General features: G+C 42.4%; 1 protein-coding gene across 2 annotated transcripts; it reads left to right on the plus strand.

Annotated features, from left to right (window-relative positions):
- MACIR (macrophage immunometabolism regulator) lies at positions 1–14,804 on the plus strand. Of its 2 annotated transcripts, none has more exons than XM_083577188.1 (2): positions 1–215; positions 12,543–14,804. In XM_083577188.1, exon 2 carries the CDS (start codon positions 12,564–12,566, stop codon positions 13,188–13,190), a length of 627 nt encoding a protein of 208 aa, XP_083433314.1. In that variant the 5' UTR covers positions 1–215; positions 12,543–12,563; the 3' UTR covers positions 13,191–14,804. The 2 variants fall into 2 exon arrangements, with proteins under 2 accessions (XP_083433314.1, XP_083433313.1); XM_083577187.1 differs by having other exon boundaries at positions 133–211.
- The last annotated feature ends 2,480 nt before the right edge of the window (positions 14,805–17,284 follow it).

Below are 17,284 nucleotides of genomic sequence, written 5' to 3' on the forward strand. Positions count from 1 at the left end.
CGGCGGTGGGCGGGCCAGAAGCAGCGAACAGGCGGACGGGGAGGCAGGCGCTGGAGCGGCTCCTCCGCCTCGCCAGCCACACAATCCCCGCCCCGGGCCCGCGGAATAAGAGCGCGGGGCGGGGCGGCCGGCCTCTCCTCTCTGGCTCGCTCGCCGTCGCAGCGTCGCCGCCGGCCGGGACGCGGCCCCTCAGGCCCCGGCACCCTGGAAGGCAGGTAGGCGAGCAAGCGAGGGGGCGCCGCCGCCGCGGCAAGGAGAGTAAGGTCGGGGTGGGCTGGGCTGAGGAGAGGCCGGCGGCGGCTGCGGATGCGCCAAGAAGGCGCGCCCTTTGCACCTGGGAAGAGCCCCGTGAGCAGAGCCGGGGAGAAACGAAGGGCTGGGTGAGGCTCCGTAAAGAGCCGTGCCCGCGAGGCGAGGAGGTCTAGCGGCCGAGGAGGCGCGCGCGCCCGGCGACCGAGGTGCAGCGCACCGCCTGTGTGTGTATCTGCGGGCGCGCGCGCGCTTGTAAACATTTGGGTTGTGTGTACGTTTGTCTCCCTTCGTTACACGCCGCGGGTGCGATGTAGCTCTCCTAGCCTTCGTGCTTTCAGGAATATTGTTTCCAGTGGTGCTTGTGTGCGCCCATAAGTAGATAATACATTTGCATTTATAAAGTGTGTATGTGCTGTTTTTTCCTCAAGTGCCGGTCTGAAAAATCCTATTCCAAGTTGTGTAGGCTATATACATTTATGTTAAGTGTGTCTGTACGGACTGAGCATAAATCATGTGCTATGATTTTTTTATACGGCATGTGCTCGGAAATGTCAGCCTGGCAACACATGCGCTAGGCTTTAGAACACGCACTCTCTTCTCTAGCTTCTGGATAGGAAGATTTAAAAAAAAAACTGCTAGAGTATGCCAATAGTTATGTAGTATTGTATGGCCTCTCTTAAGACTGTTGTACTTAGATGGGTGCAGTATTTTGCAATTGTATATGCAGTAAGATGTTGTCTAGGTTGTGCAATATATGCTACATACAATATGAAGTCCAGACTTATAGATGCAATCCATGTGTGTTTGTTTATTTCAGTGTGGCATGAGGGTCTTTGATCTTGCGCTGCTCTCTGTGCTTTGTGTGGGGGGGGGGGGCGTCATGTACTATTTTTTCCCATTGCAAGAAAATGCCAAACATTTCTACACAATGGCAGGCCTTTGTAGGTAGCAGCGTTGTTTAGCTACACCACACTCTCTGTGTTTCCCAAGGTCTTGCAGAAAGAAATGGCAAAGCATTAAAACAAAGCAGGTGCCGCCCCACTGCAAGTTTAATTTCAGCGAATAAGGTGACCGAAATTAGTTGCCTGCTTCTGTGCAGCCTCTGCCTCTCAGTCTGCTGAAATGCATCTCTGTCATCGCTGAGCTAGAGTACTGAAGCTGTGCCAAGGAATAGTGCTGAAGCGTAGTTTGTGTGCTGTCTCCCTCTCTCTGAGCGTGCTTCAATGACTCTCCTTGGTGCTGCTGCTTTGACTCATTGTCCATAAAAGGAAGTAGCACTATGGAGAGCTCTTGGCAGCCATGGATTCCTCTGCATGACAGACAGGAATCTTTTTGACCCCGTTCTCATGGAGCCTGATCTTCACCGCTGCATACCGTATTCACTGCATCTCTATTCTGCAGAAGCTCCTTCATGTTGGCGACCAGGAGCCACGCATGGCAAAAGAGAGGTTGTAGCTTCAAAGGAAGTTAAAGGTTAACACCTTTATTCAACAGCAATGATAAACCATGGTGGTTGCCCAAGTACAAAACATTTTCAGATTATACAACTATTATATATTTCTAGCAAAGGTCTCCTTTGCTTCCACCTTAAGCTACCCATATTTATGCATATTTTGAAATTCCAGAAACCTCTGTTCTAAAGCATCATCAGTAATGTATACCTACAACACGACTAGAAGTGTGAAGGCCTGGGAAAATCCATGGGAAAACTGATCCCCTCCCCAAAAGCCTTTTGTTCTGCTTTGTTTTTTTCTGGGGGGAAAATGAGTTATGAAATATTTTATTTTAGAATTATGAACAAAATATTTCATAACAGCTTTTAATATATTTAGCACTCTGCCCAAAAAAGAATTCTAAAACTGTGTAACCAGAAGACTTATGTAAGGCTGTGTACAGTATCATATCCTTACAATCCCAGTATACTAAGAACAGGCAAGTCCTGAGTTGTACTTTGAAAGTTCAACTCTCAAATGCAAAATGAAGATGCATTTCTGCCTCTTGAAGGGCACAGCCATTGTCACAGCACAGGGGAGAAAGATTTGCTTGTGGGCTTGGCCTTGCTGGCATAGTTAGTGGATCATTTTCTTTCCTTCTGACTAGGCCTCAAAAGTACTGGGAGTGGCAGAAAGTACAGAGCAAAATAATTTTGTTGCAACTCAATTCATGCTGCTACAGATCCTTTGGATCCAAGATTTAAAGGCAGAATGTTAAGTGATGATGGCTTCCTCATTTGACTGGATTACAAAACAGGCAGTACACCTGGGGCTTGGTGTTGGAAAGGTGCTTTGAAATGTTGCAGAACATTTTCAGGTGTTTGGTCAAGGAGTCTGGGTTTCTGCCAAGCAATATTCCTCCTGCAACGTAGAGACAAGGCCTTTGCACAACACAGCCTCTGAGTCTTCATATTTATTACCTACTTCAGATCCCTCCATTTTTTGCAGCATGTAAAATAAGCTGGCCTATGTTTGAAAATGCACCAAATCAAGAAATAAACTGACACGTTGAAAGAGTAGAAGCATGTTTCAATCTGGGCAAATCTTCAATTGTTGGAAGCCCATGATTAATACAATAACAAATAAGAAGAAAGAGAACTGATAGTGATAGCTTAGAAAAAGAGATTGATTAAATTTCATATAGTACTCAGTTCGTTTTGTCCTCCATCCCCTTTTTCTCAGCTCTTTATATGGAAATGGATGGTTTATGTCTGCTTGACATGGTGGAGAACTGGAGGTGATATAATAATTTTCCGATAAATAAGAATTTGTTTTGGTTGTGTTTGGATGTTGATGGTTTCTGTTTTGCCTGTTCCTCATAAACAGGCAAAACCAAAGAGATGTTAGGTTCTTCACAGTTTGGCAGTAGTTTGTAGCTACATTTCTAACAAAAACTTTAAAAAACAAATTCAGTTTGTAATTATTGTCTAAATAAACTGTACTGCTAATATAGCAGACATGATAATTATATGGTAAACTGAGTTATGCATAATACTTTTTATGTTCCCAAAGTAACAAATTGACTTTCAATATGTAAAGGGTGCTTTTAAAAAAGGGAATATTGCATGTTTTCACACACACACACACACACACACACACACACACACCAAAAAGTTCATTTCCCCACAGCTACAAAGTTTCCAGAAATTTTGCATCTCAAATCATAACCCACTTGGATACAGAAATCCTGAGTCCTCTTTAGGCCCAGAAGCTCTGTATGCAACTAGCAAAATCCAAAGACTGCCTTGAGCTTTATGTTTATGATGTTTATGGAGAGTGTAGTGTATTGTGTCATCTTCACTATCTCATTTGCAATACACTTGTGCACGTTTTTGGAGCACCCATGAAGCAAAAGTTTATCACAGAATCATAGAAGGGTCATTTAGTCTAACCCCCTGCAATGCAGGAAACTCACCTAAATAATCTATGACAGATGGTCATCGGTGTACAAAGACAATTTGATTTGCAAGTTGCATTAGTCCTCTTCTGGTAACTAATGTGTGAAGGGGCTTCTGAGTACATGCTGGCTGACCTTTCATACTAGACACTGGCACCAATCCAGAGGTGACCCAATGAGGGGGATATAGGGCTCCACTGTTGTATATTTACTGGGTTTTTATCCCAGCCTTCCTTCAGAAGGAGCCCAGGGCAGCCATACAACATTAAGTTAAATAATACACAAACTAAAACACAAACCAGCAACCTCAAAGACTGCTAAAAACTTCAGGTACTCAATGCCTGGGTGAATTAAAACATTTTGAGATTCACTAGATAGTTAGTTCCATAATCAGGGTGCTGCAGAAAAAGCCATTCTGTAGGTCCCCTCCCCCCGCCTTTTCTGGGTACTGTCCATTTGTGGCACCACTATATGAATCTACTGTGTTAATGGGTGAGTGTTCCTATCTCAGTGAAGGGAGCCCTGCGCATATAACACCCATATGCACACCCCACACCCAGACCCTGCTTCAGAATGACACTGACTGTAGAAGTCTGCATCTATGGAGTGGGGCTAGCTGGTGCCATCTTGGAAGCCCCTCTATGCAGTTTTAATGCATGGGTGCTAAATGACTCAAGAGGTTTAATCTGTGTGTTTACGGTGGTTAAGTGAGCATTTCATCAAAGAAACACTGCAAGCCCCAGTTGTGAAAAACTATCACAGTTAAAAGAAACAGCCAGAGTTGTTATGCTGCAGGTCTGATTTGAAAAAGCTATTTATAGTCTTTTGTTATATGTGCCAGAGTTTGTGTCCGGCGTGCTTAATGCAGCCAGAATGATATATCCTGTGTACACAGATCCATGCAGAACTGTCTAATCAAATACAGGCAAGTGGTTCTGCTTGGCAAATCCCACAAAACGCAAGCATGCGCATGTATGACGTAAAAAGCTTTCAGTCATTGGGTTTGAATGTAACTGCACGCTGCAAGCTTTAGGAAACATCTGTTGCTTAGGGATAGTAGTGGCGAGGGACTAAGGCTAGCCAAAATAATCTCATTTTTCACAATAAACCAGTTTGAATAATCACCTGTGTGAGAAACATAATTGTTCCATGTATATTTTTCATGGCAAATACAATGAGGGAAAATGTTTCTGTTGCTTTTCTCACCAGTACTGATATCTTATATAGGCCTAAGAGATCTGTGCTTTTCTTAGGACAGTATGGACAAGTTGCAGTATTTAGAGGAGATAATTCCATCATAACTTGAAAGTATGTAAACAAGGAATTCCATGATGTTTTCAACCACATCTTCATGTATGACAGTCTTTGGTTGTTCACAGCTCACTGTGCTTCTTGATAGAACTGTGGACCAGTGATGCTGACTACCTTCCTATTCTTAACATCATTGGCTTTCACACTGTGTTCCATGGAATGATACATTATCAGGGGTTCTGCTCTAAGGAGATGGACAGTTACAGAAAACTGACTGCCTATGCAACAGTTTTTGGGGACTTCAGTGACTGCTATCCCTTTCAAAGCCAAAACATGACTGCCCTAGATTCATGGATAGATATGTATGTTGTGTGTCTTGGAAGCTTCTGCAGCAGTTGATGGTATGTGACATCCCAGCCCATTTCTTGTCCTGGCTGACGCTTCCTTTTCAATCTCTTGGGAGAGAGCTCGTGGTCAAGAAAGTTGTTTTCAGTTGTATGGGCTACAGGAGAGCAACAAAAAGCTATTTGTCTGGAGTGAATAGTGCCAAGGTGAGAACAAGGTTATCAATAATAATCTGTCTTTTCCCCCGTCCTCAACACTTCCTCAGTCACCTGCCAACATGAGGTTCTCTTTGTTTATACACATCTCTGTGCTCACCAGTGTTTCTTTGTGTATATGTGTGCATTATTTTGCTGTCATATATAGTTATGCAAAACTTCATCCTTTCTGCCTATTAGATATGCCACATACATACATTGTACAGAAAGGCCACCTGCACGTGCCATACATGTAGAACTGAATGCACACAACCACACTCTCAGTGTCAGCTGTCATGCCAAATACCAAAGATCTCTGTATAAAAACGTGTCGCACATCCAACACATGGAATGCAAGTGTCTTTCCAGTATTATTTGTACAGTAAAGCAGGAGAAAATGAGCAAATATTACAAAAGCTTGTCAGTATGGGTGGGAGTTCTAAAGCAGTAGTGATGTAAAAAACTTCCCTAATACCAAATAGCCATATCACACCTTTCCATTGTTGGGAACCATGCCCAAGGCCAGATTGAAAGCAAAAGTTGCAGTGTCTTAAAACATCACTGAAATGTAGGAGACAATTGCAGCAGGTAACAGTCACTATAAACAACAGAATTAACAGGTAAACAGTTTCTGAACAGGTAAATTAAAATCCTGTCTCAATACAAGTAACTTAAGTTGGCAAATTGGCTTTTCCTCTGCCTGCAGTCAGGCTTCCATGAAAGACTTTTAACAGAATGCATCCTCTGTGACACGTCATGGGGGAAGTGCGGGTGTTCTACATGTTTTCTGTCATATGTAACACACTATGTGTGGCCCATGGATGTGTAATATTGGCATGTCAGTGACCCACAGACTGGACAGGTGTGCTGCCGTCATGCCAACGCTATATGTGTGTGGATCAGCACTCATGGCAGCTACGTTCAACATTAGAAATTCACTAGGCGCTGGGTGCATTTTGCTCTTGGCTATCAGACACTTGCAACCTAGTGAAGATGCCCAGGCACCAGAATGGTGCCAGACTTCTCCACCATCTGGAGGTGTGTGCCCGGGGATCCTTGGATCTTGACTGTTTTCACACGCTAGCAACATATCCTGGAGAATTCTATCCACCATATTTTATCTGAACAATCAGAATGAATTTCAGGAACCAAAAAGTTGTATGGAAAAATATGACTTCCAAGCCATCTGGCCCAAAAACTGAAAATAGGCATTCCGTTTTGGCGACTGTAACCCTGGTTGAAGGAGCCATTTGGCACCTAGCTTATATATCTTAGTTTCTAACACTGGAAGTTTAAATGTGACTGGGCATGTTTGCATGGGTATGCTTTTGCATGCAGCATGGGGCACGGAGGGCAATGCCATGAAATGCCATGCTTCCATGAATGACTTCTGCTTACACAACATAATTTCCTTCCCCCACCCACCCCCGTCCCACAGGGGGAGGCAGAGGAAAGGGATGTTCAGTTGCACAAATGAAAGTCCTTGTGCTGATGGGATGGCCTTGTTGTATACAGCACAGAGTAAGTCGGGACTTAGTAAGAAGTCTGAAGAACTGTTGCTCTGAATGAGAACATAATTCTGGTGCAGAAAGTGAGCCAAGTTGATCTTGCTAGGCACCGTTGCCTGTATCTGTACTCAGGGTATTTATTTTTATCCCTCCATTTAAGGCGCCTTACAATAAAAATGTTAAAAACAAAACAATTGAACCAAAAAAAAAAGAGAAAAATAGCATCATATGAAATCATATTTAGGAGTCCAGCCATAAAATAGTAAAATGTCTGATTTGTCATTTGAACGTGCAGATGCATTATATTGAGAATCCTGCCTCATTAAGATATCAGGTGATTTTTAGACTACAGCTTTCTCAATTAATCTAAATCCTATGGATGTGAAAGCATGTGCAGTATAGATTTGAATATTTTATGGGTGTGTTTGGCGTTATGGAATATGTGCTCATTTTCAGCATTTATTTGTACTTGCCTTTCGGAGGACTTCAAGCCTTTTGAGGTGTTGAGGTGTAACTGGAATAGAGATTTAACATCTGGTTAGTTTACTACCTTTCACTTTCAGATTGACCGTTGGAGATAAATGTTAACCTCTAATTTTGTACCTATAGTCGACCAGTATATTCTGCAATCTTTCTTTGCCCTTCAGTAGTAAACTAACACAACTTCAGTCACTCTTATTTAGTAGCAATATATTTGTTTATTTATTTGTGTGTGTGTGTGTGTGTGTGTGTGTGTGTGTGTGTGTAAAAGCATACCTAATCTGTGTTGTGATCTTGAGAATGTTTCAGTACCATTCCTCAAGGTTCTTAGTTTTGCCATTATAGTCAGAAACTGAATCTCAATTGTGATGTAAAATGCTTATGATACCATTGTTTCCAGAGATGCCTTTTCCTGCATTCATCTCATGGGCTGCTAGCTCATCAGACTGACACGAGGGAACTATTTTAGGATGAATGTAGTTGGAGTCAGTCTGAGGCCATACTGGACAAGACACCATTCACATAATTGCTTTTTAAAAAGCAAGTGTGTGTGTCTGTATATGCATGTGTGATCCAGATCAAGACCTGGTGGAGTAAGGAGGGCTTTAATCCTTTTACCCCCTTGTATACCTGGCCCAGATTGGGCCCTTTGCACCACCTATTTGTATTAAACTGTACTAATGAAAGCTTTTCTTCAAATGTTAATAGAAGCTGTGGCCCCCACAGTTCATATTGGGACTGTAATTGTGGGGCAGGCAGTGTAGAGGCTAAAGCCTCCCTAACCATTATCAAGGTCTGCTGTTAACTTACTCTTTTTTTTTTAAGCCATTCACATAATTCAGTGGTTGCCAATTGTTCTGGACCAGTGGCATATTTAGAATTTTGGAGGCCAGTTATGAAATGGCTGGAGGTGTGGCATTACCAAAATTTAGATTGAATGCAGTTTCCCCATCACACCCCATCCCTGGACAAAACGATGATGTTAGGTTTTGTGCAGTTTACTAACCTTCTAGTTTACATTGGGGCGGTGAGTCTGTGTCCTTCCAGATGCTGCTTGACTCCAGCTCCCATCATTCTTGGCCACTGATGATTCCAGCTGGGGCTGATGGGAGTTGGAGTCGAGCAGCGTCCGAAAGGCTGCCCTGGTTTGTATGAAATGCAGCGCAGTTCTGTGCTCACTTACTCAGAAGTCGTTCCTGCTATGTTCAGTGGGACTTAGTCCTAGATAAATGTTTATATAAAATTGTGGCTTACATTTTTTAAAATCTGGGAACTATTTCTGTCTTAACATTTCCCCGAGGTTCAGGGCAATCTTCTATAGCAGGGGTGGCCAACTCTCAAGGGACTGCGATCTACTTTCAGAATTAAAAACTGGCAGTGATCTATCTCCATTTTGGGGGTTTTAGGGGTTACAAAAAAAGCTTTTTGGGAGGGCAGTTCCATTTTGGGGGGGAGGGGTTAAAGGCAAGGGACAAAGGGGTAAAGTCACTCACAAAAAGATCACTGTGGATCAAAAAAGCAGCACAGAGAAATCTCCGTCTAGAGATCATACAACAATGGAGGGTGGGGTGAGGGGGCATGGTAGGAGTCAGAGATCCACCATGGGGATCTACCAGTAGATCACAATTGACTTGTTGGACATCCCTGTTCTATAGTCTCTCCTTCATGAAAGCACTTTTTGTATAGGAAGTGTGTATCTTCCAAGTCAGTATGCTTACTCTCATGTAACTGTGCTAGAAAACAAAATGCTGCCTGTTCGTTTTGACCCTAGAGTCTGCTTGCTCCTAAACAGCTCAGAAAAAACACACACCATAAAAATCCTTCCCAAACTGGCCAAGGCCCTTGAGAGTGGCACAGTTATGTCCTTGTTCTCCCGACACAGGGCATTGATGGTTATAATCAATGGACAATTCTCTGCTGACATTTGAAATTGCAGTGGAACAGAGGGGAGGAGCAGAAGGTATTTTCAGTATATACGACCCAAGCTTCAGTTTTCCTGGAATATATTAGGAAGACAGTGCAAAATCTAGGAAGGGGCTTTTTTCTATTCAGTACCTGCAGTGGAATTATTTTCATCCATGCTGTGCACATGTTCTGTGTTCCCAGTCACATTATTTATTTATTTCATTTGAATAGGGGAAAAAACCCCCAAGAAATATTAAAACCAAATATAACAACAGCAATAAAACAAAAACCTAAAATCTTAGGCTAGATATTTATATGCGTATATAAATGTTGAATTCTACCGTTCCCACTTAAAAGGATGAGCACAACAAGAGGCCATAGACATAATGAGTTAACCCTCCAATTTAAGGGCTGAAACTTGGGTAAATAACAGTGTTTTTGCCTGGCACCTAAAGACAGTCATACCTTGGGTTGAAGTAGCTTCAGTTAAGTATTTTCGGGTTGCACTCCGCAGTGACCCGGAAGTAACGGAGTGCTCAAAGTATCGCACATGCGCAGAAGTGGCGAAACACGACCCACAGATGTGCAGACCCGTGTTACGTTTACTTCAGGATGTGAACGGGGCTCCGGAACGGATCCCGTTTGTATCCAGAGGTACCACTGTATTTCCCACGGTTTCACCATGTGTGCATGCACAGAAGCAGTCTATGTGCCACACACATGTGCAGAAGCGGTCCTCCAGTTGCAAATTTCTTGGGATGCGGCCGGACCTCCGGAATGGATCCCGTTCACAACCGCAGGTACCACTGTATTTGAAACTCGCTTTCAAGGTTTCCCCCTTTCTGTTTTGACAATATATTACGTATTCTATAATAATGTTTATGAGCATATGTTTAGATGAGATGTGCCTCTCTTTACAGCTTGAAAAAAGATAAACCAGATGGCTAAAATGTGTATTTTGTTGGTATGAAATTCTACATTTTGAAATTTACTTAAAGCTATAAAAGTTGTAGGTTTTAGTTCTAGAAATTGATATCTTGCTTCCTTTTCTTGGAATCTTAGACCTAAATACATTTACTTAAAGTAAAAATGAGTCCATGAAAGATCAACAGAATGTGTTTCCAAGTAACTGTGAGTAGGATTGAGAAAGAAGTCACAAATATAGATCTTTCAGAGTATATTTTCTTTTGATTGGTGTGTGTATAAAGCAAGCTGCTAAATGACTGGAAAATGTTTGGAAGACTCTATCATTGTTTGCCACTTGATTTGACATCCATATAGTAGATTTAGTGCAAATAACTTTCAAAGACGCCTTCCTATTCACCTGAAGCTTTTGTCGTGTCAAGTACTAGATAGATGCAATCAAGGTTGCTGATTCTCTTGGGGTCAGGCAGCTAGCTGTCTGTGAGCATTTCACAGTGAACAGAGATTATGGATCACGTACTCTTAATCTACTTTTGGAAGGTTTGTGTGAGGACATGCTGACTTTCTTCCCTCTCTAAACCAGATGTTAAAAAGGTAATGTTCACTGAGAGGTGGGAACAGACTTTTTACAGAAATAAGCAGTCCCACTGAAAGTAATGAGAAATGTACATGATTGTAGTTAGATTACTTTTGTAGCTTTTCGCTTGGCATGCACCGGTTGCTTCAGTGGTTCTTGAACAGGAGATGTACAAGGTCAGACCAGCTTCAGAGGAAGCTGTTCTCACTGAGGTCTACATAGGAGGAAGCTCAAGATACCTTCTGGGAAAATAGCTGCTTTTTAATGTGCGTGTATGTCTTCAAATTAGTGCTGTTTTGACCTTCACATCCACCAGTTCAGCTTCTGAACTGGGAGCATGCGAAAACTTAAGATCTGCTATTTTGCTAGTAGTCTCTGGTACTTCATCTTTCAGACGTCCAAGTTGGGCTTAGTCAAAATGCCTTCAGCTGATCTGTTGTGTGGCTTCAGTACCAGGCAAGACCTGGGAATTGTGTTCACTGTAATCTTATTTATTGTGTACAGTATATAATGTTTGCATATCCATGGGGTTCTGCAGTGGCTATTGTGTCTGGCTTCACATTGTAGACAGGCCACAGTTCCCATTTTGGGAACAGAACCTGGGAGCTAAACAAGGTCTTCAAGGCTACAGGGCAGGTTCATGACAAAAGTGGGACTTGAATCCAAGTCCGACTCTCTTACAATGCATGGCCTTACTCTGGCCCATGAAAATCTAAAGCATGGGTGGGGAACTTTTCCTTTCCTTTGGGGACTGGATGCTGGAAGTGGGCAGGGCCAATGACAAAAGTCAGGCCAGGCCTCCCCTTCTTTCTCCCTCTGCCACCCCTTTCTCACTTTCTCCCTCTTCCTCACTTGCTTAGGGGAGGGATGAATCGCTCTTGCCTCACATGTTCCTTTTACCACTTAGCCCATTGGGGCTCTCTTTTCCCTCCACCCACACCACCTGGTTTCCCTATTCCTTGCCAGACGTCTAAACTTGTTTGCTTGCAGACAGCTCCCCGCCTTGTTCCATTGCTCTGCCTGTTTTGGCTTCCTCTCCCCAATCCCCCACTATCCTCTCCCCCCCCTCCTCCTAGGTTTCCCCCACCAACATGAAGCTGCAGGTTTTCCACCCCATCCTAGTCTTTGGAACTTGGGATCACTTGAGAAATGGCGGCCCCAAAGAAGCAAATCTCAAATTCTCCCGGTATGCCCCACAGAGAGCCTCAAGGTCCATAAATAGCAACACCCTAGTGGTCCCGGGCCTAAGGAAGTTAGATTAGCTTCAACCAGAGCCAGGGTCTTTTCAACACTGGCTCCGGCCTGGTGGAACGCTCTGCCTCATGAGACCAGGGCCCTGCAGGATCTGATTTCTTTCCGCAGGACCTGTAAGACAGAGTTGTTCCGCCTGGCCTTTGGCTTGGATCCAGTTTGATTCCCTCCCCCTCTTTCTTTTTTCTTTTTCCTTTCTCCTCCTGTGATGAGGCTGCATTTTAATATTTTAATGTTTCAATATTTTAATTGTTGTATTTTAATCTTGTTTTTAAGTTGTATTCATTCAACTTGTTTTTATTATTGCTTGTTAGCTGCCCTGAGCCCGGCCTTGGCTGGGGAGGGCGGGGTATAAATAAAAATAATAATTATTATTATTATTATTATTATTATTATTATTATGTCGCTCTGTGCGTTGCAACACACTAATCAAACTGCTTTTTTGTTTTGTTTTTGTATTTCCAGGCTAGCCGATTCATATTTAAAATGGAAGTTGACATTAATGGGGAGTCCAGGTCTATCCTAGCTACTCTCCCGTTGCCTATTGCTGATGTGAGTGCCACCGGCAAGGCCGAGTCCGAGAAACCTCGCTGCTCCAGCACCCCATGTTCTCCGATGCGCCAGACTGTTTCAGGCTACCAGATCCTCCACATGGATTCTAACTATTTGGTTGGCTTCACGACAGGGGAGGAGTTGCTGAAATTAGCTCAGAAGTGCACTGTAGGGGAGGAGAACAAAGTCGAAGCGGTAGTGCCTACTTTGCGTTCCAAACAGCTCGATTCAGGACTTTCCCGCTCCTCCCGGGTGTGTAAAGCCAGAAGCAGGTACTACCAGCCTTACGAGATCCCGGCGATCAATGGCCGGAGAAGGCGGCGGATGCCCAGCTCAGGGGATAAATGCACCAAGCCACTACCTTATGAACCCTACAAGGCTTTTCACGGTCCTTTGCCTCTTTGCCTTTTCAAGGGTAAAAGGGCTCACTCTAAATCCCTAGACTACCTCAATCTGGACAGAATGAATATCAAGGAACCAGCCGACACAGACGTACTTCAGTATCAGCTCCAACACCTCACCCTAAGAGGGGACCGTATGTTTGCTCAGAACAACACATGAAGATAAATTGCCCTTGGCTCATCTTCACATCAAAAAGCTCTTTACAAGGTGGACAAGCCATGCACGGGGTTCTTGGCTGCAGCAGCAAAGTGTTACCAGACCTCTGTTTGTATGAGTAAGATTATGAAGATAGCATGGGGTGGAAATCACGTGGAAGCAACTACTTGGAAATTCTGTCTGCAGATATCTTTAGAACAGTATAACAAAACAGGGGGTTTTGCACATGGATACCTGGACTTGTGACGATATAAATTCGGAAATCGGTGTACTATGACTTCTGTTTCTAACTGGACTCGCTGTAAGAAATTACTCATGGATAAGCACTGAACTACACTCTTACTTAATACTAAGCATATGTGTGTAAATGTAATGACTTTTGCATCATAGGAAAAATACGTTTGAGTAAGCCCATGTGCTCTTTAAAAGAATCCAGTTTACATTTGCCGTAACTGGTTTTGCACTGGGGAAAAAGCAAAAAAAAAAAGGAAAAAAAAATCAATGATGAAATTAAGCCTGAGTACTTAAGTTACTACAACTTTTAAAAAAATGTAATTGAATTACTTTTCAAGTTCCAAATTGATTTCATTGTAATTAAAACAAAAACAAACTTCAACTGTTTTGGAGAAAAATGGAATATTGGAAGGAAAACATTAACTGATTTTAATTTAGTTTTGTTTGTTTCTTTTAAAAAAAAGTTGTCAACACCTACATGAGGATCTTTATGTTGTGTATATACATCGTGAACAGCTGCATCTGCATCTGCAGTATACAAATACTAGTTTAGATTCTAGAACTACCATATTACATTATTATTGTTGCGGGGAGGGTCTTGCTAGACCACATTTTAGCACTGCACCTGAACATTCCAGTTTATTTACAGCACTGAATACTACTTTTTAAACCTGGATTTGGGTTTGTTCGTTTGTTTTTAAAAAAGCCTTGAAGGCTTTTACTGGATTATGAATCATGTCGAATGCACTGATTTAAAATGTTTCTTTGAAAAATCATGTCAAAAAAAAATATCCTAATTTATCTTGGCTTAACCATAGCATTTAAAAATAATGGATAATTTTGTTTGTTAGTCTCTTTAGGATGTGCAGTTTATTACTGAAGCAGTGTACAACCATTTAATGTTTTTGATCTGTAAGTTATTTAGAAGTGAAAGCTTCAATTTTGAAGAAATTGACTGTGAAACAAAATCATTTAAAAATAATAATAATAATAATAATTCCTGGCACTGTTCTGACTTTTCTGAGTAGAAAGACAGGGTCTCTTGGGAAGAATTGGAGAAGGGAGCACATGCTTTGGAAAACTAGGCTTTGTCTCATCTTTGACACCTTTCCCCCACAGTTATGTCGAACCTGCAGAATCTGTCAAAAGATTTTGTTTAACTTTGAGGGAGCGCTAGTAATTATTACAACTTGCACCGTTATATTGTAGTGAATAATGATTTCTTAAGGAACTATTCCTACATAGCTTTTAGTTTGACCAGAAGAATACCGTCCAATGCCAAAGAGGGTTTTTACACTTATTGATTAAACATTATTTATTGATTTTACCCTGTGGAACGACATTGTTGACTATGAAATAAAAAGGATGACGTGCATACTTTTATATGGTTCTGGTGTGTGTTGTTGCTTTGAGAGTTAGACACTTGGTGATGTGCCTAAAGTGTGTGGCAACACTCCCTTCCCCCACCCCCCAACATTGTAATAGCAAGAAATGCTGCAAGATGTGTTTGTGTACAGCTCAGTTCACTCTGCTGTTTCCGTCTCTTGGTGATATTGTACATGGGAGGGTTTTTATGAAGAAGATGAGCTGCAAACTTTCTTGTCTTCACCTCACCTTGTTACTGTGTAAAATGGATAACTCCCAAAGCAGCCCCTTGCGGTCATGTGCAAAGTGGTTTTCTTTTGGCAAAGAAACAGACAATTCTAGCTTACCCTGCAAGACATAGGAAGGTTTGTGCTGTCCCAGCTGACTTAGAATCATAGAATCATAGAGTTGGAAGAGACCACAAGGGCCATCGAGTCCAACCCCCTGCCAAGCAGGAAACACCATCAGAGCACTCCTGACATATAGTTGTCAAGCCTCTGCTTAAAGACCTCCAAAGAAGGAGACTCCACCACACTCCTTGGCAGCAAATTCCACTGTCGAACAGCTCTTACTGTCAGGAAGTTCTTCCTAATGTTTAGGTGGAATCTTCTTTCTTGTAGTTTGGATCCATTGCTCCGTGTCCGCTTCTCTGGAGCAGCAGAAAACACTTCACTTTCGATCTCCACTGAAGGAGCTGGTTCCCCCTTAAGACCTTCGTGAAACATGGAAGTTAGAAAGCTGGGCCAAGGTAGATGGAGGGGTGATGGATGGACTGTAGGTGTAGGACCCGGAAACATGGTCCTTCTCCATTTATTAGCTCTCTGCACAGGAGGACTAACATGCAAGTGGAGCTTCAGTCCTGTTCCTATCAGCAAAACCCGAGCATTGCTAGACTCTGAAGTAATTTTAACTACCACATAATATCTTGACCCAATTTTAAATCGGTCTGTCATTCCCAAATTCACCTATTCTAGATATCCTGCAAGAAACATTTGTTAGGAGAGAAATGCTCTCGGGGATTTGACAGAACCCTGATTCAAAGCAATCTATTATTATATGAGCTATTGTAATTCTTTGCAGCAGTCAAGTTAAATCAGGAATTGCTATTCAGGCTCACACTAGGAATTCCTCTACAGCTGCCACACTGTTCCCGTTCTTTTTATTGTTTGTTTAATTCTAATACAATTAAAGGCTTGTCTCACTGGTGAAAGAAAAACGTGCTGATATTTGGGTCCTTGAAACAATGTCTCAGTATAGAAGGAATGCTTCTTCCATCTGGTTGAGCATTTACCCCCTTTTTGTACGTCATGTGCGACACAGTTCTTACTGTGTTTATTGGGAAGTCAGTCCCACTGAGTTCAGGGAAGTTTATTCCCCATCCAAGTGCAGGGATAACCTTCCAGATGTGTTGGACCCCCCATCATCTCTGATCATCTATCCTGCCAGCTGGGGCTGGTAGACCGGCACCACTGGAATAGGGTTTTTGACTTCACTCTAGTGAAGAGTTTAATACGCCCTGTATACTTTATAGACTCATGCATCCCAATCCAGTGAAAGAAACTTTCAAGTGAAAACAGGTTTTCCATCACAGATCTTCCATATTAAGGAGTTCAAAGGATGCTGGAAGGAAATCCCTCCATGTAAATTCTGTGGGGAGGGTGGCATGTGTGCTAGAAGATAGTTGTGCTGTTACCTGGCGGTGACAATCAACTGTTACATGGGGAAGGGAGAGGAAGTAGGTGGTTCATCTCCCTCCTGACCACCCACAGGTGATCAGTGCTGCTGTAGTGCTTTCATCACCTGTTGGGTGAAGAGCAAATAGGTTCAATAGCCTCAGCTGTAGATCTCATAACAGGCAAATAGGCTGCAGTTGTAGCTGCATATGACAATCTGAAGCTGTTAAATGTTGACACATGTGCTCAATTTATTTTAGGACTGGGTAGAAGACTTTTTAAGTTTTCACAGCCATCTCTGCATATTTTGGGATCTTGATGCTACCCAAAGAAAAGAAGTCACTTCCTTAATTTGTTTGAAGGCTTTCTGTTCCCTCCAAGCCTGCTTTTGTTCTTTGCAATCCATAACTTAAATATGTTAATGCGTGTTTATTCTCCTTTGAGATTCCGTATATCATCTTAGCAGCAGCTAGGAATTTGTGCAAGAGATCCACTGCTAGATGAAAGCGTGGCAGGCTGCCAAATCTCAGCTCCTCTACAATTTATGCAAAGCCTGCAATCCTAAGCTCATTTACTGGGAAGTTTGTTCCATTGACATGAGAGCCTTCCATGGAAATGTAGGGAGAGACTGTGGTGTAAGATACGCTCCTCAAAGACTATTGCAAAGCCAATTAAGTTCAGAATTTCCAATCGGAGAAGAAAAATTCAGTGTTCAGGCCTTTGAATTTAATATAAATCTGGAAACAGTCAGTTTTGTATATGTTTATTCTTATATCTGTTATGTTCCATTTCCACATTAATTTGATTTAAAAAACCCCCACAAAG

This window comes from Podarcis filfolensis (assembly GCF_964270895.1).
Source record: "Podarcis filfolensis genome assembly, chromosome: 11".
Classification (NCBI taxonomy): domain Eukaryota; kingdom Metazoa; phylum Chordata; class Lepidosauria; order Squamata; family Lacertidae; genus Podarcis; species Podarcis filfolensis.